The 26,455-nt window shown below is 44.6% G+C and overlaps 1 protein-coding gene across 2 annotated transcripts in view; it reads right to left on the bottom strand.

Moving 5' to 3' along the window:
- Window positions 1–4,194: 4,194 nt before the first annotated feature.
- Window positions 4,195–26,455, bottom strand: part of syn3 (synapsin III) — a 99,995-nt gene continuing 77,734 nt past the window's right edge. For both annotated transcript variants that reach the window (XM_068586233.1, XM_068586235.1), the window contains 8 exons: window positions 22,037–22,099; window positions 17,762–17,904; window positions 16,222–16,296; window positions 15,455–15,557; window positions 10,384–10,515; window positions 9,624–9,642; window positions 9,367–9,523; window positions 4,195–9,243 (listed from right to left, as the gene is read on the bottom strand). In XM_068586233.1, the coding sequence (XP_068442334.1) occupies window positions 9,120–9,243; window positions 9,367–9,523; window positions 9,624–9,642; window positions 10,384–10,515; window positions 15,455–15,557; window positions 16,222–16,296; window positions 17,762–17,904; window positions 22,037–22,099 (816 nt within the window). In that variant the 3' untranslated portion in view covers window positions 4,195–9,119. The remainder of the gene's footprint in view (window positions 9,244–9,366; window positions 9,524–9,623; window positions 9,643–10,383; window positions 10,516–15,454; window positions 15,558–16,221; window positions 16,297–17,761; window positions 17,905–22,036; window positions 22,100–26,455) is intronic.

Genomic DNA, 26,455 nt, shown 5'->3' with positions numbered 1-26,455 from the left:
AGGTCTTTGTGTTATTCTCCCTGCTGGAGGTCATTTTTCAAATCTTTGGACGGCACAAAAACCTTTTCATCGCCCACCAGCGTGTTTAACAGTTGCCGTACCACTGCAGGTAAAGCTGAAGCTACCTATGACGGTCAGGACATCAGTTGCTGGGGTTTCCAACTCTCCGTCTCTCTCCATCCTGTGCTCTATGAAGCTTTGCAGTTGCCATGACAATCAAGGACTTTCCCTGCTTTGAAGATACTCACTATGGCGACGACGGCGCTGTTGGACAGAAGAGAGGGTTTCTCTCACGCGCACGCCAAGTGTGCTAACGCGGCACACGTACAGCTACTAAAACAACCCACACATATGTGCACCGAGCACAGTGGTTAAATGATGAAACCTCTGATGCATGCTGGGACCTTCAGGGTCAGGCAGGACAACTGAGCTGAAGGAAAAGGAGCGAAGGTTCAACACAGACGTGCCGCTCCACGCTGTACGACCACCGCTCCCTTTCAAGAAGGGCTTCAGTACACACGGACACCTGCAGCACAGAGATTATGATTCATAGTCATCAGAACCACAAGGCTGTAAAACAACGGTGAAAGCTTTCATGGGATTAACAACGCCCGGAGCACTACGCTACCCACAATGCACACAAGGGTTTGTAATAGAAGCCGTGTCCAAGCTGCGTCACTACAGCACCAGTTTCTCACAGTAGTACGCTGAAAGTGTTTTAGGGTTCCAGCATTTAATACAAAAAAATTGAAAAATAAATGTAAAGTGTGTTTTTTTTTTTACATTTTTCAGCGTTACGCTTATTATCTTTGTTGCTTAGCTACATTTTATCGCATCCTTCCAGTTCACATCCACCTCAAAATGAATAAAGCCCAACTTGTTGCATTAAAGCTGCATTCATGCATATTTGGTTGAATTTGTATCTAAGTTCACTGGAGGAACAAGTCTGTGACTTGAACTCTCTGACTAAGTCTGAGGACAGAGAGCTCCTGGACATCAGTGAGGACGGCCTGCAGCTTTTCCTGGATCATCTCCAGGAAAAGAAGGGAGATATTGCAGAAGGAGATTTGTAGCCTTAAAGCCCAGCTGCATGAAGCTCAAGAGGGCATTTGCATCAATCTCCATCCCAGCTTGAAGAGCTGCAGAGGAGAAGATGTCCATCAATGAACATCAGCAGAAGGAAAAGAGACCCTTCAAAGAGGCCGTTGAGGCTGAGAAGTTGGCGCCCCGGTGCATGATGGAGTGACTAAAACCACCAGGGAGTTGTAGTTAGAAAGCTATCCGGAGGTTAAGAGGGCTCAAACAATGTGATTACACATTTAATTGAGAACAATGGCAGAGACCAGGAAGTCTTCACACATCTACCACCCAGGAGACTCTGAACAGCAACGCAACTCAAGACTGGAGGCTGTACCTCTGCAGGGATGATGAGACGTAGCAGAGCAGTTATGTTTACATAAACAAATACATTTTGTCACCACGAGATGCAGATGAGGTCGCTGATCCTGAATAGGTTCATACTTTGGGTTTCTACCAGATCATGTTCATATTCTTTAATGTTAAAGGAACTCTTTATTTCTCTCATAGGTCGTCTTCAGCCTCTGTGGCGCTGCTCTTTAGCACGTTGCGAGGCAACAGCTTGTGTCCTTGTTTACTTCCTGTCAGCGGACGTCTTTCACCTCAGCTGCAGCTGGAAGTGAACTGGGACACATACACATGACATCTATCAATCATTTTGTCAACGTTAAAATAAGTAGTATGTCTGTAAGATTCACATTATTCTGGGTTGTCACGTTCTGTCTGATGCAAATGCAGCTTTTCTCTAAGAGTCTGGTTAAAGGGCAAAGCTCCAACTGTGTCACACAAAGTCTGTTCTGCTAAACAGAGGGAGGACGCTGACACAATTTAATGCCTGTTGAATCCAGCGACCTGTTGCTCTGCAGGTGAATCACTTTGCTGGTAAAACCCCTCACAGACAGACGGGGGTTACAGATCGGCTGCAGCAGCTGTGGCTTCCTTTCCATTGAATCTAAATGGCCGTCAGGGATAGTTTGTCGCTGGAAACATCATGAAAAGAAGAGATTGAAGGTCATGCGCACCGATAGGTATGAAGAAAGAAGATGGAGCTGAGGAAGGACAGATGGGAGGACAACGCCACCTTCTGGTTGAATTTATTCACCACCGGAGTGTGTAGCAACTCTCTGTGCTTTTTATCTACCGAAACCGAACTTCCAAGGTGGGGGACATGGCGAGGGAGAAAACACAGAATGCAGATGTTTATTCCTTCATAAACAGTGCAAAGCGGTGTTGTGGAGATGGCCAGGATTGGCTGCAGGCAGGCAGGGACCTGAGCCAGATGGGAGACGTGACATTCCACCTTAAGAATGCAAGAAATCGCACTGGCAGCAGATTACCATCAGGCTGCCAGTGGGCTGGTATGCAACGCGTGTCTCAGACAGAGAAACAAATGCAACGTACAGGACAAACTGTGAGGAAGTTTGAGTGTTTTAGGTGTCAACAGGACAATACTGAACTTGAATGATAGCTCAAATCCACTTATACTGTGTGGGCTGAATTCTTAATGAGCACGGTGCTGTATTGCAATGAAGTGACATCATATGGATCATTTTCAGAAGAAGCATAATCTCTTGTTATGTAATAGGTATTTTGTCCATAAATCAACTGCTGTTGAACACAGGCTGGGTGGTCTGCAGTCGACAACTTGCATATACTGTACCCTACGGGCATGTGCTGGTTTTAATCCCAACAAAACATGTTTTATTAAAATAGTCATCGCTGCATTTTCTGACTTTAAACCACTTAACTTCACATTCACATAAAATAGGAGCAGATATGTGCCGATGCTTTCCAACTCAGCATTGTGTGTCTTTTGTGTGAGCAGTGGGCTGCTGCATGCACACGTGAGGCATCGTTCTGTAGCAGCACAACACACAGCCGAGAAGAATGACACGGGGGAAAATAAAGATTCCTCGGCGGCGTTGTGAGCGTTCTTGCGGATCCACAGAGATCCTAATCTGTCAAACAAGCTCTGGATGAAATGTTCACGTCTACGCAACAAAGAGGTTGGTTTCCTGTGCTTTGCTGTCTCGTATACAGGTGTGTGTGTGTAGGCATGTACACAATAAATGAGTGCGTTGGTAGAAAAGTGCATACTGATAGTGCGTAAGAAAGTTGTACTGATTTCCTGATATGCCAATAACACTTATTTTAGCCACACTTTTATAAATTAAATCATTTAAAAGTATTCAATAACATCATCTGTTTTCATGGTGGTCTATGTGCAGCCGGCTCCAGATACTTTTAAAACAACCTCATACTATTTTGTTGTAAATTGTTATGGTAACAGTGGCTCAAATGACTGCGTGTAGCGTGTAGCGTGATGCGTGTCGTGCGGTGACGAACCAGCGAATCGCCACCCGACTCTGCAGCTCCCGTCAGCTCAGTTTCAGCATCTTTTGGCTCATTGTCTTGGATTTGTGGACCGCGACTCATCAGCTGTTCAGAGACTCCGATAAAGACACGTGTACGCCACCTGCTCAGCAGAGAGAACCGTTAGCGACCGGCTGGTTTAGCATTTCCTTCAGGAGTTGGTGGAGACCAAAACAAAGCTGCGTGGAGAAGACATATTGGACTCGCATTCAATCAATAAATGCTAATAACAAAGTGAAAACAAATGATTTACTCATAACAAGGTTGAAAAATAGACACAATCTCCCTGAATACCGTTTCAAACTCAAAGACTTCCTTTCTTGAAGTGGCGTGAACTATTTTGTAAAAAACTGTCAGGCCCATTCCCGCGTGAAGTGGCCTCCAAAATATCTGCGTGATGATGTCGTTTGTTTGAACAGCGATAACGTGTGCAGTGACATGTTCATGACTGAATGTGTTTCATATTACCTCTCTAACATTAGCGGCGTATTCACTGGAGAGCTCGACGTGGAGTGGGCAGCAGATGAAAGGCAGCGCTGGATCCCAGCAGGTTTCCCTCTGCGCGGCCTCGTGTTGCCAGTCGGCTTTTAACACCCCGAGCTTCATGCCAAGAGGAATGAGTTACGGCAGTAATCCAAGAAGAAGGGATTTTGAGATTATCACCACGTATTCTGCTCCAGTGACCATAAATGGAGACATGAGACGCTCCGCGGATGACCGATAGAGACTGGAATGCACCACAGGTATAATAAAAGTTGTTACCTTTAATAACAGAAATCTTTCTTTTCAGACAAAGGAACAAAAAATACATAAAAACTAAATCATCTTAATACTAATAAATTACAGTAAACACATGAGATGCATCGCACGTCTCACAAATAAGCAGCCAGACATTAAAGATCACGTGACGACCGAGTTGACACACCTGAGGCACACAAGAGGGGTTGGTTTTCATGCCACATTTACACCAATATACAGAACGTTAATACACTTAAAATACCATACAATACCATCCACCATTCAGCAGAGAGGGAGGGGCACAGTGGACTAAAGTATCGGCAAATAAACCAACGACGATATGGCTCTCATTTACAAACACCACATCTGAAGTGGACTTGTTTTTCCTCGCGGTAGAAGCCGTTTTCAGCGGCGAGTCTCCGCGGCTGCATATTAAAACTGTTACCAATCAGTTCAACGCACCAGAACCGAGCTCGTGACTCAACCACGTCACCACCGAAAGAAAAGAAAAAAAAGTTAAACGTAGCAGAGAGTTGACATTATTTTAACTGTAAAAGAAAAGGGGAAGAAGTGATGCAACTTTGCGTCGCAGGAAATTTTGTGAAACGAGCGCACACTGTGAAAGACCATCTGTGACGTCAGGTTTTTTAAAAAAGAGAGATGTTCTGGTGAGGAAGCCTCTCTCCAAGTACACATTTTTAAAAGAAATCTCTCTTCTTGATGGCTGATGCCCAAAACAGAACAAATAAAAAAGGGAAGCAGGGCTTGAGTCTTAGTTGTTGAACGCACACTATCAAATAATAGTTCCATTAGGGGATAAGTAAGAGGTCTAACCTTTGGAGGGATTGAGTGATAATGTGCTGGTTGTCACATGTCCGTCCTGCTGACTGGGCCCGGACGGTGCAGGAAAGCTCGACGTCACAGACGCTACCTTGTTGTTTTTCCACAGTCGCCGTATCGAACTAATCCCTTTCGTCTGACGGTGCGATTTCTCACTCCCCATTTCTCGCACTAATATGGGTGTCTCATTTCACAAAATATTTTCCAGTACTACCACACTAAAGTCAGTTTCTGCAGAGCGCTGCTGAACTTGAGGTAGTTACTCATCACCTTTGCAGCTCAGTTCCAATTGAGTCAAATGAAAAGGACCAGCTTCGTTAAGATACAACAGCTAACTGAGAGACTTTACCTGGCAACAGATTAAATAAAAAGCTAATCTACACGGGTGACATCGAAGTGTATCTTTCATCCTGACAGAAGTACTAGTAGCACATACTGAAGCTGCATGGTTTGATTTCTTATCTCCTAACGTCTTTAAAGTGAACGGACACAGTGATTTAAATCAATTCATCAGTGACGTCACAGCCATTATTGCGTGGCATATAAGGGATAGTAAATCCTTAAGGTTAAGTTATGGCTTATCACACTGCAGTATTATATACTAAGTGGTAGGTGTCTTCACAACAAAGACAAAACAATATGATTTACTACACCTTCAAGCAGACCCGCAATGAAATACTAATTTGGTCCATTTTGACACAGTGCCAAAGGCGATGAAAGGCTTGCAAAAGTGCTCAATAACAAGACACTTTGAGATAAAGCTGACTGCTGATCAGAATTTTGCTTTTACAAACACTCCTTGGAGAGAGCTGCTGGAGCGAGCTTAGGAACCAGAGAGCTGTAAAACCTGACGACAATAAAGGAAAATATCACGAGCACAGACCTCCTGATGTTGGAAGGTCTCTCTTTTGTTTGCCTTTCCAAAAAACAAAAGCATACGAGCAAAAAAGTAATAAATGATTGAAACAATGCGTTAATCTGCTCTTCGGTAAGCAGCTAAGGTTAGCATGTCCGGCTAACTAGCTTACTGCATGGTAACCTTAACCAGTGTAACTTCCAGGGATGAGGAGCATTTTATGTGACACTATTTTGTGGGGTTAAGATTTATGCAATTAAAAACAAATAAAATAACCACACACTTCAAATGCATAATATTTCTCCCCCGTGTGGAAGCTGGTCCTGGATGCTACGTACCGTGAAGGCTAACATTAGCGGCTCTGTCTTACTTTACATTAGATGTGAGCCAACGTTACTGGAGTTAGCGGTACATGTCCTGTCTTAAAAGCCTTTACTCTTGAAACACTAAAGAGCTTTTGTGTCAGGTTTATGGCACCATATCATGGTCTGTAGCCTCAAGTGCATATTTAACACCGCTTCACAGCATTACTGTTTTAAAACTAGCCAGTTGGTAGCGTTAAGAAGTCAGGTAGAGACAGCATTGTCAACCAACTTATGAAGCTAATTTTAGCTTCAATAACGAGCTAGCTTCAGCTGTTCCTAACAGTTGTTATTTTAGACGTGTGTTTTTGGTAAAAAGGAATGAAAAACACAAGTTGCCAAACCGTTGCAAGATGGCTGAGGTTAAGCATTGACCTTGAATGGTTAAAAGGAGCAAAGGACGAAGATAACAATGCAGGTTGACACAACTCCACAACATCTTTACAGAGCTAATAGTTGTTTTGCTGCTATGTTAAACCTCTGAATCCTAGTTATTGCACCTTTGAGGTGAGATACTGACCTTGAATGGTTAAGATTAGGATAGGTCGCCGGGCAGAGAGTCTCGCGAGAGTTTTCGCAACTTGTAGGCATATTCGAACTGAAAGCTTGACAGGCAGTAACTAAGAGGGCGGGGCTTAGCAAACGATCCATTAAGGTGCATGACAATCCTGTGGCTCCACCCACTAATGACACAATGAAACTAATGCTGTCATTTCCCCTCCAGAGCAGCTGTTTGTAGAAGTAAAACTTTGACCCGTACCATTGCTTTGTACAGGTGTTTGTTTTTTTTTAGCTTAATGAACAAACAATGGTTGTTTTTCATGTTCCTGCCAGTGAGACTGACAAAGTACCGAATAAAAGCTCGGTAAAAAAACAAACTCAGTTTAAAATAAAATTAGCTAGATATTATTATCAACATAATTATTGAAAAAAAAATGGGCAGTTTTTTTTTGTGGTAGTATTGTCATGAATCATAATGTTAAATTTACAACTTGAACTTCACACACATACGCACCCCAACACATCACTATTATTTGTATACAGCTTCATGCACTTTAATAAGATTGACCTCCAAATTGATCCAATTTGTATTATCTTTCTGTTTTGGGCTATTTGGAGTTTTGATTATATTTATCCAGTTTTATCAGAATGAAAAACATCTAGACTTATTCAGTTTGGGGTCCAGATAACTACAGCGTCGACTACAAGACAGCTCGATAACTTCTTGCAAAAGAGAACAATTCATTAGATTGTGATTGTGTTCTGCGTGGAAAGCCAAATATACCGTCGATCTCCTGCAGCGTGGATGCACCAAGGAATTATTTTGCGAAAAAGAAAAAAACCTTCCTGACAAATTATTTTACGGGCTTCCTAATTATTTCCTTGAAATAAAAGACATCATTTAGGGCTAATTATACGGGAAATTGAGACTAAAGCCAAATAAAGCCACAGGTAGCTTACACTCCTTTTCCAGAAATGTTAGCATACAATGAAGTTTCCATCAAATAAAGGAATAGATTCAAATAGATGAAATTGCATCTTTGTCAATTGTTTTCTGCTTTGCTATCTTGAGAACAGTTAAAGGAAATACTGCTTATACATTTCCTGGTTTTAGATACCTGTGCCGCAAGTTAACATAGAAGATGCTTTACTTGGGAAATTACTAAGAAGTTGCAGCACCCATAAAATAAAGCGTTCTCATTGACTTTGCTGTCTTTGAAGATCCCGAGCTTGTGTTGGTTTTCTGTGAAATACCAATTGGACTTTACTGTACGCGTGACATTCACTTAACATTTACATGCAGTTTCCAAGCGTGATGAAAGAGGATGTCTGTTTTGGCTACTACCATTGCAGATGTTGCGTGACCAAGAACAAAAAAGAGAGAGAAATTTCGCACTGGCTCTCGAGAAGAAAGGAGAAGAAAGATGTGATGTTACAATAAGCACATCTTTTTTTTTTTTTCTCCATCTCAGTAGGAAATTGAAGCACACTAAAAGTCTTATATTACATCCTCACTGTTCACCTTTAAACACACAGCAGTCGTTATGGTACAAGTCCCCCACACACACCGGAGTGCTTTCTACAAAGCACAAAAGATTCAGAAGAAGAACTACAGGGGAAGATCTGAGCTGTGATGGAAGACCGAGGCTGTGAGCCAGTACAGCGTTTGCACCTTGTGAAACCACAAGAGGTGGGCGGGGGGGTTTCCTTGTGTTTTTTATTAAAAAGCACTTTGGTAATGTTCGGTAAAGGAGTCGTAAGCCAATATGTGTCGACAGCACACGGACGTCTGAGAAATGTGGCTGCTGGCAAAATGCTTAAAATCGCTGGTGAACCGTGAGGATTCAGAACATTTCTCATGAGCGGACTGGAACAGTTTCAAATAAGAATATTGCCTTAGACATCTTCAAACAGTTTGGAAGCTGTGCTTCAATTAAAGTAAACATTTAAATAAATGTCATTTCAGAAGTAAATAGAAATATATATGGATATATATATAAACTAATAGGAAAGAACCCAATAATGAACAGAGTGCAGAACAACGACTAAATACCAAGCAGTATGAGCCAGATGATTATTTACCACCAGAAAGGCCAACCTGCCATCAGCTGACTGCAGATCTATGGATGCTTTCAAACCCCGACATGGATTGGCCTTTCTCGTGATAGATTGATCATTGATCTGAGGAGAGAGGGCTGCACCAGGCGGTAAACTTCACAAACAGTGAGAAGGAAAGAGAAGGAACAGGAAGCTGAGGCTCTGAGGAGGAGGGAGACTCCAGAGTAGATTAACCTGTCAGGGTTTTTTTTTTCTTTCAAACCTGACAACTGACAGAAAGAGGAAGCTTCTGGGGAGAGGGCGAGGGGGAGCTTTTAGTCGGAGAAGAGGCTGGCGAAGGACTGTCGGAGGCTGCGGATGGTCTCGGCTTTGGCCTCATCGTCGGTCAGGCTTCCGCGTAACGTCTCTGTGAAGGTGTTGGTCAGCGACTGGGATTTGCTGCGCAGTGAAGAGAACAAACACAATAAGGAACACTCAAACATCTTCAACACTATTTGGCTCAGTGACGTCACACTGATGGCGTCATGGGTTGGATCAGCGGGGAAACCAATGTGGACGCACTTCAGCTGAGGAGACTGTTTCTGAGCTCCGGGCCCGGAGGCGGCGGGGATGGGCCCGGGCTGGAAGGCCTGGCTGGGGGAGGTGGTGGCTGATCGGGCTCGCTGAGGTGAACCCTGGGCCGACTGAGATGGAGAGGCGGAGGCAGAGCGGTGTCCTCCTGCAGTAGGTACACACAAATTACATACTGCAGCGAGCCCTCCGTTGCAGTATTACGCAAACAACAACGACGACGACGACGACAAAAAAGTGTCTCCTACCTCGCCTGGGCTGTGTGGTCTGTGGATGAAGAATGATACAGTGATATCAGGGCAGTGAATGAGATTTAAAATGTTCATGCATGTACGAGCTCACGGTACACTGGCTGAGCAGAAATGTACACACAAGCATCTTTCGCTCGACACATTATGTATCACTGCAATACAATGACTGAAGATACATTATATATGCTTTATATTTCTTGGATGAGATCTGTGAGAAGTTGAGAGGAGCCTTATAAGTAATGTAATAATAGTAGTTACAGTCTCAAGGTATTTTGTTTTATATGATTATTTAATTGAATATTTTTAATTATAAGTTCTGTTTTATTTTTGAAACATGAATGTCGAAAAAGGCTACTTCAAAGCCCAAAATATTATTAAGGTGGTCTAAAAGTAGCCACGTTTTAATAAACAAAATTAACCCCAGGTTGTTAAATACTGAAAATAAAACCAAAAATAGTGACCTCGCTGGCTTCAATGGTAGCTATGACCCAGAATGTACATATATATGTATATCTACATACATACATATATATAAGCATGAAGTGGTAACACCAGTAGTAACAGATGTAGCAGCAGCAGTAGAAGTATTACCAATATTAATACAAGTGGCAGCTAAACTAGAAATCTGGATTGTACCAAACATATTGGTGGGCAGAGGTTAAGAAGAGAAGGATGCTACTGCAATGTCTCTCTGAGCTGAAGGTCGGCTAGTCTGACCAACCTTCACACATATGCCAGCTAGAACGTACTGATGTACCTTGACAGAGGAAGGCTGAGGTGTGGACACTCCCAGCAGCACCTGGGCCATCTTATTGATGACCAGCTCTGTGATCAGCTGTTTATCCTCCTCCACGTGCTCACCGATCAGAGGCATGGAGCTGTCCATCACCTGCAGAGACAGAAAAACAGCCAATCAGGGTCCTGAACTTCACCATTCCTCCACTAGATGGCAGTATTAGACCTTTTATTATGAAGTTGTGACGCAGTCAGACCCCGAATGATATCAGTGATGACTGATGGACTCTGTGGTGCTTTGCCAGCAACGATGAGTCATCGTCACAGCGATCACATGCACAACAATGTTCCCCGCAAGTGGTTTTGCCATTGTGTACAGACAATATGAGCTATGCAACACTCTGCTGGCCTTTAATATCATTTATTGCTGGATCCACTGAGCCCGACAGTGACTTTTCTGCCTGTTCCCATGCTCTCTCCTACTTCTCAGAAAGCCCCTCGTCCTGGATCAGCCCTGCTTAATCCTGTCAGTCGAAAAGCAGCAACCAGTTTTTTTTCAAATCGAGGGTCTGAGACCCTGCAGATGGACGCAGAATGAACAAAATAGAACAGACTTTCTGTCTGATTGTTAAAATCCTCTGATAATAAATAGCATGAACCAAAGTAAAAAGAGAGTAGCTAAGTGTATACCTCCATATGGGGTCATTTTTAGGGGAGACAAACAGTTGAGAGCAACTCACCAATTCTCCATTTAACCAGTAGACGAACTGAATAGGTATATATGAACACACAAATCTCATCTTTCAAATTGTCGGCTAGTTCTCCGTGCCACTCTCTGATGAGCCAAAAAGGGGGCCAGTGAGCAGCAGATAAAAACAAGCGACTCCATTCGTAAATATTATGTTGCCCGGGGTGTGACTTGGAAGGGCACAGACCACATCCATTGCCGTACACAAATAATTCCCACCAGTTGTGCTCACATGTGCGTCCACGTGCGCTGCAGAGCCGTGCAGCACATGGTGCATGCGGAGACCAAAACAAACAGGGAGCAGAGTAGTGTGACGGACGAGGCCGCCGCACCGCGCCCCCGGCCACAGGCTGTAAACACGGCGACGGGCACGCACGATGTGCTCATCCTGCGTGCGCCGCAGGCAGCACGCAAGACGCCAAGCACACACACTGCAGCCGCTCCTTCCACTGAAGAGGGGATTCCTCTTTTCTCTGGTTGAAGTTGTTTTCATGACATCAATTCCAGGCAAGCTGTGTTTTGGTCGATCCAAACTCTTGTGACTTTGGACGGTACGAGCCACTCCTGATGGCTCCAGAGACTTTGCAGAACCAGGGACTTATTGTTGCTCAGACATAAAAAGAGTCCACACATGGGGGGCGGGGCTAAGAGAGGGGTCAATAACACAAATGATGAAATTTCACAATATATTGTTCAGCCATCTGCTGCAAGTTGCTCTTCTTGCTCCAGTCTGTGAAAGTGCAAGTCTTTTATATACTCTCCAGAGTATATAAAAGTTCCATCCAATAAAACACGACATAGATTTCATGGAGACCGAGCCAAACCGTCCCTGACCAAGTCTCATTCAGGTCCTGCTAGTTGGGCCGGCCTGTTTCATGTGGGAAAGACGACAAACCACGAAATGAAATTAAAATCTTTACTAGGACCGGATTTATTTTTCATGCATGCTAGAAATTGAATGAATCCAGATTCAAATCCAAACTGTGCTTTTCTGGAACTGGGTTTCTTGCTATTTCGTCCTTTTGTTTTTCAGAGTAGCTGGAGCTCCAACCTTGTGGGTTAATACTGTTCCACACAAAACCACGACCGATACCAGAACTCTTCCTGTGCAGCGTGTACCCAGCCTCTTGGCGAGGACTCGGTGGGGCGTGGCTCTGCGTTTTGGCCAGTTGAGTCATTACCACAGGGGACTGAGCCGAGGCCTGGCAGGCGACCGCCAGGCCTCGCTTCAAACGGCGTGCGGTGGCAAGCAGAGCCGGGATCCACCCTGTTGATTTATGGTGATACGCAGTCATCCAGCAGAAGACCGGGGCTGCCACTGGCTGTTTCAGCACTGGAACACAGAGGTGTTGTTCTTCACTTCTTTAATTGAGCTGCAGTGTGCTGTCTGGACAATGTACCCGGCTGCATGGGAGGGTTCACCGAGAACAACATGTGAAATGTGAAAATTATGGGGCAGACGCGGGTACAGGGATGGGAGTGGTGCTTTCCTGGGAAAACAATTTCAGCTTTCAGATAGCAACGTTTATATTCCTCCCTCCTGCTGGTTTAATGCATTTTATGATTCTCTCAAAGATGAAAAAGAGCTAAAGATCATTTCAAACTAAAAGCCCAATAAATTCATCTTCTAGAGGATATGTGCGTTCTTAAGCTCCATTTAGGAGCTCGAGTATGTCACTGACTCATGATCGTCATTTTGTCAAGCAAACTCGCGGCGTGGTTTTAAGTCAAATTGTGTCATACGCGCCGTCTCGATTCCATCAATTTGTCATGTGATGTCGTGGCTTTAAAAAGGCCTCGTGCTCTTTCCAAATTGTCACTCTCTGTTAATATCATGTGCCAAAAAATACACGCCATGGCTGTGCTCTAATGTAACATGACATCCTGCCATCTGTGTCATATGGCAGATTTTATTATGATATATTATACTGGTGGAAAAAAAAGAAGTACTACAAATTATTACATTTTGAATGAAAGACCTGCAATCATCCTTTTGGACAGATTCACGAGCAGCAAAAATGCTTAATTAGTAATTAATTAAAGAGTCTTAACAATGCACGATGTATGAACGTTTTTTTCTTGTGTTAGTATGTATTTATGTAAAATAGACCTTTGGTGTCACAGCCTTTGCACAGTAAGGTATTTTTCTTACAAAATTGTTGCGCGTTTAAAATGAAATACGACCACTCATCGTGTCAATCACGTTTACGAGGCTGAGAATGTAATTCGTCGTTTAAGTTTACAGGATACGTCCCATTTTCTTTTCTTCTTTCTTTCTTTTTTTTCTTTGTCTCCCAGGAAACAACTTGGAAAAGATTTGACAGCAGAAACAGATGGGAATCGGGGGGGCTGGTACGTACTGATCGCAGAACATTTGATGTGCGATTGTGCTCTAGTTAGCTAAGCGATAGCTTCCTGCTCATGCTGTTTATGCATTAGCCCGGTTTGGGACTAGCGCTATCCATCCTATTGCAAATATTCCCCGTGAAAAGGAAAATAAAACGCTTTGGACTCAGTGAGCAATCACTCCTGTTAAATGATGCGTGAAGAAAATGATTGGAAAGCTACAGACTTAGTGTGACACTAGCAGCACACACACACTAGAAGCTCTGCTAGCATCGTATGAAGTTAGCATGCTAACACGCTGACGCTGATAATGCTAACTTGTTTCCAATGTTCAGTTTAGTCTGTTAGCACGCTAACTGTTGCTAATTCACACTGAACACAAAACACAGCTGAGCATGATGGGAGGGCACTTTAGTTCTGCAGGAAGGCCGACGCAAGTGCTGGAGGATTTGGGACAAATTGAAATGTTGACCCGAAATGGTGACGTGATTCCCAAAGTGAGGAGAATTCATCCCGAGTTATTGTGTCATTTCCTGTCATGTCCGCTCTCCATTGTCTTAATGCCGTGACGTATAATTAGCGCCATGACATTTTGACACTGTGTCACGCCGTTGTGGGATAGATACCATGTCTTGTCTCAGCATGTTTTCAGTGAACGGACACAAAGCCGGAGGTTCCTCCATGTGAATACCGGCTGCGGCAAACTGTTAATGAAGTGCCTCTGAGCGGCTCATTACTTTTCATTAGGGAGAGGTGTCATGGCTGATGTCTTTGTCTGGGACAAAAAACAGATTCCCACTGTGATGGACCGGCAACTTCTTCCCTGTCGCGGTTAATTAAATTCCATCGTGCTGAAGGGTTAGAGGGAGAGAGCGAGGTAGAGCGGACGAGGAGGAGGATGACGAGTAGGAGGAGGAGGAAGTGTTGTTCGTCAGAGAGAACATTGTTACTGGACTGTGTCACCAGTCTCTCTGTCCTCGCAGTCCGGCCATATGAGCACGCATCTCTGGGGAGCTGGGAGATAATTCCTGCGATTGAGTTTAAAAAAAGAGGCTTATTTTCTCACCGCTGACCTCACCCAGCATGCCGATAGAGAGAAGTGCGAAGTCATGGCGGTGAGCTAAATCTGGGCACATCAGGCGTCCCGGGTCGGCCTGTTTCCTCAGATTTGAAGACACAGGAGGCCGCGGTGGAAAAACAAAACTGATTAAAGAACTATTTCTCTTCTCTCCTGGGTATAATCCTAAAAAGATAATCCTCCCCGCCCCCTTTTGAAGGCAAGGCTACGAGTCATTAACAGTTTTTTTTCAATGTGCCGGTGGAGAATGCGGCAGCAGCATAATACTGATAGCAGATGTAATTCCCTTTGAGATAAAACAAGTCATGCCTCTAATCTCTGATTAGAGCAGCTTTAATAAACTGTGACACGGTGTGATGTCACGGACCTTGAACGCATTCACAGCTTTGGAGGCGCGAGTGGAAAGCGATCCCCGTCCCAGTTAGCGTTACCGCCATGCTCGTGCCGCTGAGGGCGATGAAACGACTGACCGGTCAGCTCACGCAACAGACACTTTATTTGTGTACAAACTGGAAACGGTAAACCTTGCCGACCGCAAAATAAACCGCCGACTCACAATGTTTTCATTCTCGCCCGTGTTTGGGCTACGGACTAATCATCCTCTCAAGGCTCGTGTGATCATGTGCCATCAAGTCTGGCGACACCCTTCCCTGTTGACTTGTAGCACAGAAATATTATCAGCAGGGCGGGAGACTGACCCGGGGTAACGTTCACACTGAATCGCGGTTTTATCAGAACAGATCCACTAATGGCCGCTGCAAAAACACATTTCACATGACATATTGCGAGATAGATTTTAGTGTTCCAAAAATACACTAACGGTGCAAAATACTAGGTGCTTTTGATAGCAAGTCTCTTTTCCTTGTCTATATTTCTCCACCCTGCAAACTCAGACTGAAGTCATTGTGAAGACAGGCTGACCTCGATGATGTAGTCGTTGCCGTCTTTTCCGTGGACGGCCTTCACCGCACAGATGTCGAGGCCTCCAAACATCTCCGCGCAGGAGTCCACCCACAGCCGGTATCTGGAACACAGGAACAGCAATATCTGTTCAACTTATTGAAGACCCAACAATCTCTGGAGATATGACGGAGGACGGGTTGGACTTCACAGGGGTCATAGTTACAAATAACGTTTACTGCGATCCTTTAAAAGTAGAATTATCTCCTCACGGCCTCTGCCAAAGAGTCAGGGTAAAGTTTACATCCATGTCTGTCCAAAATGTCAAGACTTTGTCATTTTATCCTATTAGACATTCGTGGGAAATCGTCTTAATTAGTTTATGGCTTGTTCACGTGTTCGTGAGGTCACAGTGACCTTTAACCTCCAGACTCTAATCAGTTTGAACTTGGGTTCAAGTGGAGATTTGTGCCAAATTTGAGGAGATTACCCTCAAGGTGCACCCGAGATATGACATTCACGGGGATCGGAGAGCCGTGAGGTCACAGGGAGCTTGACCTTTGACCACCAAAATCTCTTCAGTTCATCTTTTAGTCCAGGTAAATTTTTAACAATTATACAATAATGATATGAGAAAAATAATTAACTTCAGGGTTATGACGGCGGTTGCATCGTCAGTATCTGTACGTAAAAGCTGCGTAGATATGTGGAAGCGATAGACGTGAGGTTTAACAAAAACAGAGACTTCTTGGAAGGTATAAAAGACACAAAAGTCTGACGCAGCTCACCTGTCGGTCATGGCGATCTGTTCCAACATGGCGGAGCCTGTGTTTGCCTTCCAGTTCCCAGAGATGGACGTTCTCCTGGAAATCAAAGAACACAGCTGAGAAATGAATCGGCCGGCCTTCGGTTAGAAAGTCCCACCAAGACTTGGTTGGTGAAGGGAAAATGTCATGGGAGAAGCTATCGCCGGTTCATCAGCGATGGTGATCGGCCTCCACACCGACATTGTGTTTGTGTCGGGGACATTTAAAGACGTGCTTTCATGTTGGGGCCGGGGGGGAAACCAGATGAGATAAGGCTCGGCCAGTCTGTTCCTCTGCTGTTAGTCAAGTCATTGTTTAGACACGGAGACTTGAAAGTTAAGAGGGTGTTGACTCATATTCTGTGTTGCAATACGCTCGGCTACATTTACAGAAGGTCTCTTGCTTTCAAATGGGTGTGTGTTTTCTTTAAGGGAACGGGACCGTGACTTTGTGAGAGTGCAGACGTCTCAGGATGGAGAGAAAAAAACTGAACGGGGGCGGATTCATAAGATGAAGCGCTCTTCTGCTGCGCGGTCCTCCATGTGTGCAAAGGTTGCTCCGCTATGGCACACCGAGCCAGGGGAAGTTTCCTCCATGAGCTTAGGTTTCCCTGGGAATTTTGCAAAAGTTCACAATAAAATCCGAAGATATTTTAACGGAGTTGTTTATGACGGGTAAGCGACGATTATTCAATCACATTTCAACTCTAGAGCTCATTTTTTAAATGAATAAAAAAACATCAGTACAGTAACTTCATGTTGTACAATGACTGGATGTGATGTCATGTAATTTTACTTAATTATCATCACTCTGACTGCGCAAAGCATTCCTAACACAAAGAGTAAGACAAACATCAAGATCCCATCGGCCGCCGTCTCATTTTTTCTGCTGCTGCACATTAAGGAATGTGAGGTTTTGGCGGCGTGAGTATATTTACTCCCTAATGACAGTATAATCACCCAAAAAAACAATTTGCCCCGGCTTGGTATGCCAACGCGGCTCAAACTTCACAGACGTGGAGGACAGGAGAGCGGCTGTGTGAATATTAAAAGTGAAAGTTTCACTGTACAAGTTGTCTTCTGTATCAGCTGCTACATGTTGCCTCACATGCTTTACTACAAAGTACTTCACTGTACTGACATCTTCTCCGAAAAACTTATGAAACTTTATGGCAAATACACCTGAACAAAGTGAGTCAACAGTACTTTGTCACTTATTTTCTACCCGATGTTGTTTTCTCTCAATTATATGCCAAGTACCTTTCAGTACGCTCAAGCGGCTTGTACGAGTGATGTAGGAGCACCAATCAGAGTAAATACACCTCAAAATAACGTTGACATCATCCTGTTTGCCTCGGCTATTTGACTTATAGATTTATATTCATATCGCTGAACGATATCACCACCCCCTTCAGTGCAGTTTCAGAGGATACTAGCTTCATAAGCAGCTTCAACGTCTTCAGTGTTGGTGGAGAACATGAAGTAAAACACAGAGACGGTGCTGCCGGTGTGAAACGTCTTACATGTACGCCTTGTAGTTGTTGCCGATCTTCTGGATGCGGATATCGTACTTGGACAGGACGTAGGGCTCGGTGGTGGCGTAGGTGCCGGCCAGAGCCACCACGCTGGTGATGTCCTGGAAGTCCTGTTGGTTTTCCACTTTGATCTGCGGGAGACACAACACTCGTTAGCGAGCAGCCAGTTAAAAAGCAGCGGTGGCCGCTTGGGATCCCACAGGAATTTCACACCTGTGCACTGGCGGGATGACGGAGGGTCCCTGGATGAAAACATGGCCGGGGGACGACTTTGAACTGCGTCAATCACCTGGTGGGAGTCATCAAGTGATGAGACTGAACACTGAACACCCAGACTCAGAGGAAGCGGCGTGATGGAAACCAAAGATAACACAAAACACTGCTCTTACTTCACTCTAACGTTTGTGTAATTGGGTAACGAGGAGGTGCAACATTAAAGCATATATTTTGTAATCTACACTCTGTCTTGTACACAGGAGCTCTCATTGGCCTATTCTGGAGTATCTGTGGACGATGACGTGACCCCGATACACAGATTTATGAGGTGTATTCCATCAGGTCATGGGAAACGGGGCATCTTAGAGGACAAACTCATTCATCACTTTCAATATTTGGAAAACCGTCACAACTCGCCGTCGAAGATGCTGAATGATTCAGTCCAGAGCTTCCACTCACTCGTCATCATCGCTCTCGCTGGTAGCATCCAAGACCAGAAACCAGGAAGCCCTGTTTCTCTTTTTTAACCTCTGGCGATTTAACTCGCCACTGTAACTGAACTTAGTGGGTGTAAAGGTCATCAACTCACTCTGAAATGGTCTGGAAATGTGAACGTTAGTTGCCCGTTGATCTAAAATCGGCTTCAAGTTGACTGTTGCGTCACAGACGATGCAAAGTGTCATACTGATCAACGTGGAGCAGGAAAGCACAAATGAAGTTTAAGAGCATTTGTGAGATCCCATGGAACATTGTGACGCTGCGCTTACAAGTCTTTAAACTTCATAAACGTTCACACACAAACAAGAAATACAAATTGTCCGGGTGGAACAAAGAAATCCCAAAGAGCCGTTAAAAGTGGTGCTACCCTCAGCAAATAATGAACCAGAGCCGACGGTGGGGAAACCATTAAAGCACGAAACTGAGCAAGAGCGCCAATGGTACCGAAACAACAAAAGTAGGGATAAATGTTGAAAAGAAGCGCGGGCAGCTTTGATGGTTTATGCGGTGCAATAAATGTGTTGTCACTTTGATGGGTGATAAAAAATAAAACGGTTGGAACCCACATGAAAAGCTTTTCTACCACAACTAAATACATTAGTCTCTCAAATGAGCTCAGAGGGCAGACGAGCAGAAATGATTCATTTCTAACGCTGATAAAGGACGCGTCACGTCTTCATACTATAAATCTACTGTAAGAACTGTTTTTCTTCGAGCTGAAGCCAAGAGTGCAGCAGTAACATGGTAGACTCTACATCAGTCAGCGTCCGACCAAGTTAAGGCGACCTCCAATGTAAACACGTCACGTGAATATGAACTGAGCTCAAAGTTGGACCTGTAGCATCTTAGAGATGTCTGGAGATAATTGGTAGGAAATAATACCCACCTGTGTTCTCTCACTGCACTCAGGTGTTTTTCTGCTACAGTGTTTCTCGGCCTGGTTTAGCCAGCATCTTATTTTAGCTAATGTTAGCTCATGTTAGCATACTTTAGAAGCTAATTGTATAACCTTTCTGCACTTGTGCGCCTGCTACGTTTTGCTTCATAACCCAAAAAGTTGCGCAGGAGCCAAAGAAGGGCAGTGAAATGACAAAGCTAATTTTGCACTATGGATTACACACAGACTATCTACTGTTAGCCAGCATTAGCTCGTGGCCGTGCCGGACAGAGGAGTTGTGAGAGTTGGAATTCAATGTTTCATCTGCAAGAAGAAGAAGGTGTCACTTGTGTTAATGTTGGACTGAGATACACTTTTGATGAGGTCACTCAGACTTCTGTTTAATTGTTTCTTTTTGTTGTTTTAATCTAGCTGCAACATTGTTAATTGTCTCTATTGTTAGCTTATAAATGACATAAAGTATGCGCTACAGAGTTGTCATGAATTCAGCTAACTTCCTTCACAACGGGATTGCTGCTATCGGTGTGACTGAAGCGTGGGGGCTGAACACGACACCGTGTCCAAGGCCAGTGAACAGGCAGAAGTGAAGCAACAAAGCCAACAGAAGTGACTCACAGTTCACCACATGGCTCCACAGGTAGAACCTGTCAGCTCGTGGCACGACCAGCAACGGGAATGACGCAATTCCAGCCGAACCAAAACAAACCGAAATGATGCGAGCAGAAGGAGGAAAAGCTGGGCCAGCGAAGGTGGGCCACTGGCGTGGAGATGAAGGACAGCGCCGGGTGGAAAAAGCCATGTCACACTGGTCAGTGTCCAGGCCAAATGTTTTTCACAGCTCAGTTACAGAGCCTGACTGGTTTGTAATGGGGAAACTGGGTATAAAGCTTCAATCTATACTGGTGTGTCAATACATTTGTCATATGAAAAGTCACGTTTAATATGTATAGCCGATAAAAATGTGCATTTACATCCTTGACTCTGCGATTGGGTCCCGCTGGCAGCCGTAGGATGAGAAGAAGCAACAGATTGCTTCATTATCAACAGAGACGCACTGTTTTCCTGAGTGAGTTGCCTTAAACGCGTCATCTTTGGGCGAGTTAAATAAAAACCACAAGCATGAAACAGCGGACATGTCCTCCGGTGAGGCAGAGAATAGTAATCAAGCTGTTGAAGTGACTCATGATGGCACCTACAAAGCAATCTCTATTTAAAGTTAGCTAACATTAGACTCATACAGTACTGGTCCTACCAGACCGTGTGATGCTGGAGCAGTACACAAAGAAAAGAGCCTTGAATGTATTAAATTGAGTGAGGGTGTGTTTATCGCTTCTTTAGAACTAATTTAGAGGAACATTTACATTAGAGTATTTTATCAAAAGTTATATACTTATGATAAAATCATGTTAATGGGGCAGTCACTGCCGTATTGATTTAAACTACATGAAGCACCTTTAAGTGTTATCAGCAAGCTAGAAATGCTAATTCCTTTTTCTGTCAAAAGCGAACATATCAAAACAGCAATGAACTAAATCCCACACGTTCCTGTCCGTTCTCAGAGCGCTGTGAGGTCTGAGGGGTGAAGCGAGGTCCTGCCCAGCGACGGCCTGCCAAGTTCCCCTCGAGCCTTATGGGAAATTCTATAGCACGTCTGGCCCCTGAACAGGAAACCAAGCCCGAGCAGACAGACGAGGGGGAAGAGACATACATGAAGTGTCTCTCGCTGTGAATCTAAATAACTGGCGGGAGAGCGGGAGAGAGAGAGAGAGAGAGAGAGAGAGAGAGAGAGAGAGAGAGAGAGAGAGAGAGAGACAGATTGGTGTTGGGGAGAATACATTTTGTTATTGCCGTATCAAAAGCTTTACTCTCTATTTGGAGACAGTGGCTCCTCACCGCTCATTGCTAACTGTGTCATCAACAGAGATGACAGACGTCATTCTACAGTTATTTCCAGCAATCCTGTTAGATCTTCTGAGATTGTTCGTCGTGTCAGAGAACAGCAAAAGTAAACCCACCGGCGGCTCGGACTCAGACCTTATCAGCCGTGTGTCTCTGTGCGCCCTTCTGCCTTGGTGAGGATCAGATATCCAGTCAGTGAGAGTAAACCAGCTCCACAGGCCTGATTATAACTGGGATCGGGCCATCGTGACTGATTATGAAGATCAGCTCTGGTCTGTGAGAGCCAGAACAAACAGGTTCAGGTTTCCCATCTTCCTGCCTGCTCGACGAACCGCGGACCATTCAAAGCTGTCGCGATAAAAATCACACGTTTGATTTGCGAGCCTGGAATCGAGACAGATCTGAGCGTGAGCTCGTAATCTGAGCGTGGAAATCTCAACGTGTGATGCTCGTCTGCAAAGGCAGACGCTTTTCACCGGTGGGTTTGGGTTTTAAATGTCCTCTGGAGTCTTCCTGGCTGAAAGGAATAGTGAGACATGTTGGGAAAGACAACAGCTGAGCAGATTGAAAACACTCTTATATGTGTCTGCTGTATATGAAGCGACTTCAACGTTAGGCCTTACAGCCAAGGTCGAGGTCTGAGCTTCATTTTGAAGTCTGTGATTTGACCTTTGGGTTCTGACGGAGATAAAAGAACAAATGAATGAGTGTGAGTGTTTTTTTGTCTGTATAGTTCAAGAAAAGAAACTCACCTTCCCCATGCCTGCGTGAGCGTGCCCCATCTTGACCACCACAGGGTAGGAAGGGGTTGAAACCTGCAGACAAGAACATCACATTATTAGCTGGGTGTGATAACCTTTGTCTCTCCAAGCTGGGTTTGGCTTCAGGAGTTTGAGTTTGTCTGAATTGCACTCCTCTCCACGGAGGAATAGAAAAGACAACCATTCCCGTGCCATGTAGGTCAGTTTTTACACTTCTTCAATTTATGTCTCCTTAAACATGCTTTACCTGTTTTTTTGTTGTTGTTTTTTAGCCTCTTGATGGATGTAAAAACACAGATTTGCATTAATTTAGATCTCCTGAGAACTATATTCACTCTTATCTTATTAATTTCACAGATTCACGTTCAAATAAAAACGCAGATGTCAATGTGGTCGAATAAGAATGTAAAAACATGAATAAAAAAATGCTTTAAAGCTGCTTTGACCTCCAGATTAGAACCTGCCTGTTAAAGCCTGGAAGCTGAGGGATCGTTGGTATCAACTGTTTGGACATGGCTGCCACGCTAAGTAGGAACATTCAGAACGGCTCTAAATATACAGTAAGACAGACGTGTGGTAAACACCACATTGAGAGACAACCCAAAAGTGGAAAACTATTTCCTTCGCAACTGATTCGGATGTATACATGAAGTGTCCAGAACCGTGGCCCTGTAGAGAAACACTGGCTCTCGTGCCGCCTCGCTCAACTTATAGCTGCTCAGTTTAGGAGGCATGAGGTGGAGTCAGAAGAATGTTGGTCTATTACACAAAAGAGCGAGGTTCTGGGTGGAGGACCACAGCTCGTAGGGAAGGGTTTGGACGAACCCGGCAGGCCGCAAACACGCCATTTCTCATAGTTTGTAGACTTAAAGTGGATGGAACATCAACAGATTACTTCAAACCTCCCTGTGGTTTAAACGCCCTTTGATAAATCCACTGATATGATTGTAAATGGGATGTAATTTACGAGGGACTTTTCCAGCTTCAAAAGCACTTGCTTGGCGATAGCTTTAGGGCAGCAACTCCAGGTTGTCTGAGGAGCTCTTGGAGCGTGTATGATGAAGAACAAACAGCTCTCTTGTGATCATTTATTGACCATGAAGCAGAAGCACTACTACCCAATCACTTCTATACATGACTGTCAAATAACTGCATCGGAGGTTGGCGCCTGCAGTGTGGCTTTCAGGTACCCCAAAAATCAATGAAAAAAAGCAAGATTCAGACTGAATATTCAAGTTATGTCGATGTAAGAATCCCAAAGTTTACACAAAGTCCAGAGTGGTAATCTCTGCATGGCAGCTCAAGGTGAAGCCCACAATAAAACAAACATAGCAGGAGATAAAGTTCAGGCCTGAGGCGCGAGGCCAACTCATGCATGGAGATATACTGTGAGCTCCGACCTGCGAGGAGGAAGGGAACGCCTGAGCAGCTGCTATCACTTCATCCAAACCCTCCCCGACAGTTGACAGGACTGTACATCCTAAAGTTGCTGTCAGCTTGTTTTACGCAGAGCCCTGAACAGACAGCGTGCTGCTCGAGGGCGTGAGCGGCGATTCCGTTGACAGGTTTCGACAGCGCAGGCCTGGCCGACACGCTGCCAAGATAAAGTGCACTCTTAATTGTCTCCATTATCGCTTCACAAGTGCCAGAATGCAGAAGGGAGGCGAGACTGTATCAAGGCGTCTACTTTGTAATCCACTTTCCAATGTTGTAGTGTCAGTGAGACGGCCTTTAGTAACAGGCAGGGGATGGGAGAATATCGCACATTTTAAATAAATTTGCAATCGCGTGGGCTAAAGTTACTGTTGATGATGCTGTTCGCACACGGGAGAAGTTTCAGTCGGTTGCAATCTGCAATCTCACCGCTGGATGTCGGCAAATCCTTCACACTGGAACCTTTAAAGATTACGACTTTAAATTGCTGTCCGATTTTCCAAGGAAGTAAGTGGGAAAACTGCCCCAGGACCCCAGATCTCCAGGGCGCTTGGAAAGCAACAGGTTCAATTTGAGTGCACTGGATTTGAGCATTTGTTTGGGAACATGCACCAAAAAGCTAATTCTTTAACTTCAGTTATATTTTTTATCGGCTTCATCTCCACAATTGTGTTTATTTATATTTCCACACAGCAGATCTGGGGTCAGGTAGTATTAGATAAGAGAAAAGCCGTCTAGATTGTGAGTAACCACGGCGCTAACCTGCCTATTTTAATGGTGCTTGAGAGAGTTTACAGCTATTGTATCTCAACAGTGCAGAAGTAATAATTTACATACGAGCAGAACAAGCGATATTATAGAGCAGCGCACTCCGGCTGTAATCAAAGTGGCCATGTTGTTCACTGCTGGAGAACAGATGTCAAAAGGTCCCTGACACAAGCAAGAAGACCACGTTGCCTGGCTGAGCAGCACCAGGGATTGACTGTAAAAGGTCTGCAACTAACTATTAAATCAACACTGTAAGACTTCGGTTCACCACCCCCATAAAGATAGTGGACTCACAAGAGACAGATGTAAAACAGATATATTAAAAAAGAGACTTAACACAGCTACTACTGTGAATGTGACACAAAAGTACCTCCATGAGTTTGTCTGAAGGATTAAGTTGCTTTAATTGCATGCAACAAAACAAGATTGCAATCTATGAGCTTCTAATCTAAGTCAGCCAATCTAAGTCAGCCAGTCAGAAGTCCAACACGTCTCCCGCGGCTACATGTGTGCGTCACATGACGAACGATAGCCGGCCTGAGGTTTTAGCGAGTATCTGAGAAGAGCGCAGCAGGAGCACAAGGTTTGAGTGTTCTGGGTGGAAGGGGCTGAAAGCCACCCACTCTGTCTGCACACGCGCCTTCCTGCCATTCCCATCAGCGTGGCAATGACGGCAGACGCTGTACTCGTCGGGGAGAGACGACCACATCCTCTGCTCCAGAAGAAACCGGAGCGTCAGACGGAGACGTGCGCTCACTGTTGTTTTCTGATGGACCCGTGGAACATAAACACAAGATTGCCTCAGTCCGAGAACATTTACGTTGGTGAGATCCCATGGAAGCCATAAACTTTAAGTAATCCCTAACATGTCGACAGCGTATGAGTCAGACTGTCTGCAGGTTCATCCAGGCTGTTCCAGAGTCTGCATCTGGGCGGCTTTATAGGCTTGGTCACATCAGAAAGTGGCTTAATTCATAATTCAGAAACATGTGGTTCTAGTATTTTGGTGACGTTGGGGCTACTTGTGGAGGTAGTTGGTAAACGACTTTATCCAGCGAGCTAACTGCTAACAACCGAGCCAGCCAGGAACATGCTGGCCAGCATATTCCTTCAAGCTTTTTTCTATTCTGCGCCGAGATGTGCCATTTAGTCCCATTTACTGGCCATTTGTTCTCAGAGTCATTTCATTCATTAAAGAGTTCTTGAAGGGGTATAAAAGCTCTCTGAGCTAGCCAATTCGCTAGCTGTCCGATAGCAAGCGCGTTAGCTTAATAATAGAGTTCTGTCTTAAACCATAATTCAGGCATCTAACCAAAAATCAATGAACTTTGCGGCAAGGACATTCATGCAGCACTCTAAACAAGCTCATTGAGTTTATTTAAAGAAGACGCAGTTGCATCATTGACTCCCGTCTAAAACTTGTGGTGGAGTTTATACTCCAACAGAAAAACAGATAAATAAGATAACAATCTGAGCGAGCGAATCCACTGCTTGCAGCTTTTTTCCTCTTCTAAATGGCGCTGTGATACGGGCATGTTCGGGTGTCACTGCTGTGAACTGTGGCTGGATCCTTTTCCTGAGACATGAGGGAGGCTACTTTATGGGAAGAGTCTTCATTGTGATTGATATTCGTCATGAGATAGTTCAACATGAGAAGTTTCCATCCTTAATAAGGCCTTGGTGGCCATCGGGGCGCGTGACTTCTCAGATGTGGAAAGTTTTGGTTTGAAAAACTTCCGCTGACGGTTCCATCCCAGCTGCACGTGGCCTTTTGTTCCCAGCAGAAATCCGTAAAAGGGAGCCATTGCGGTGAAGACGTTACGAAGTCACATGCTAAAGAAGCTAATTATATGGTGGGTGGGTGATTTCACCGGCCCGAGGTTTCATTTCGTAACACACAGGTTTCCCTCATTTACAGTAAATGTGTCAGCAACCGGGCCTGGCACGGGATGGAAATACTTCGGGGAAGCCCGTCCGCCCCCGCACGCAACCCCCGACACGCAAAGCTTGCTTTAGGTACGGGATTGTAGCTCAGGTCAGTGTCTGAGGTGAGTCATGCTTCAGCGACTGCCAAAACACCTCGACGTGACATTCCCATCCCAAACACGTTCACCATAGTGGGAAGTCTGCAGAGCCCACTGTGAACATGTTGAACCCAAGTGCACCAAGGACTGTTTTCAGGTCTGTTTGTCGGTCCAAACGAGTTGA

This window comes from Clinocottus analis, unplaced genomic scaffold (genome assembly GCF_023055335.1).
Source record: "Clinocottus analis isolate CAN_PGR_092001 unplaced genomic scaffold, fCliAna1.0.p SCAF_20, whole genome shotgun sequence".
NCBI lineage: Eukaryota > Metazoa > Chordata > Actinopteri > Perciformes > Cottidae > Clinocottus > Clinocottus analis.
Note: the sequence above shows the minus strand (reverse complement) of the source record. Positions and strands in the feature narration are given on the sequence as shown.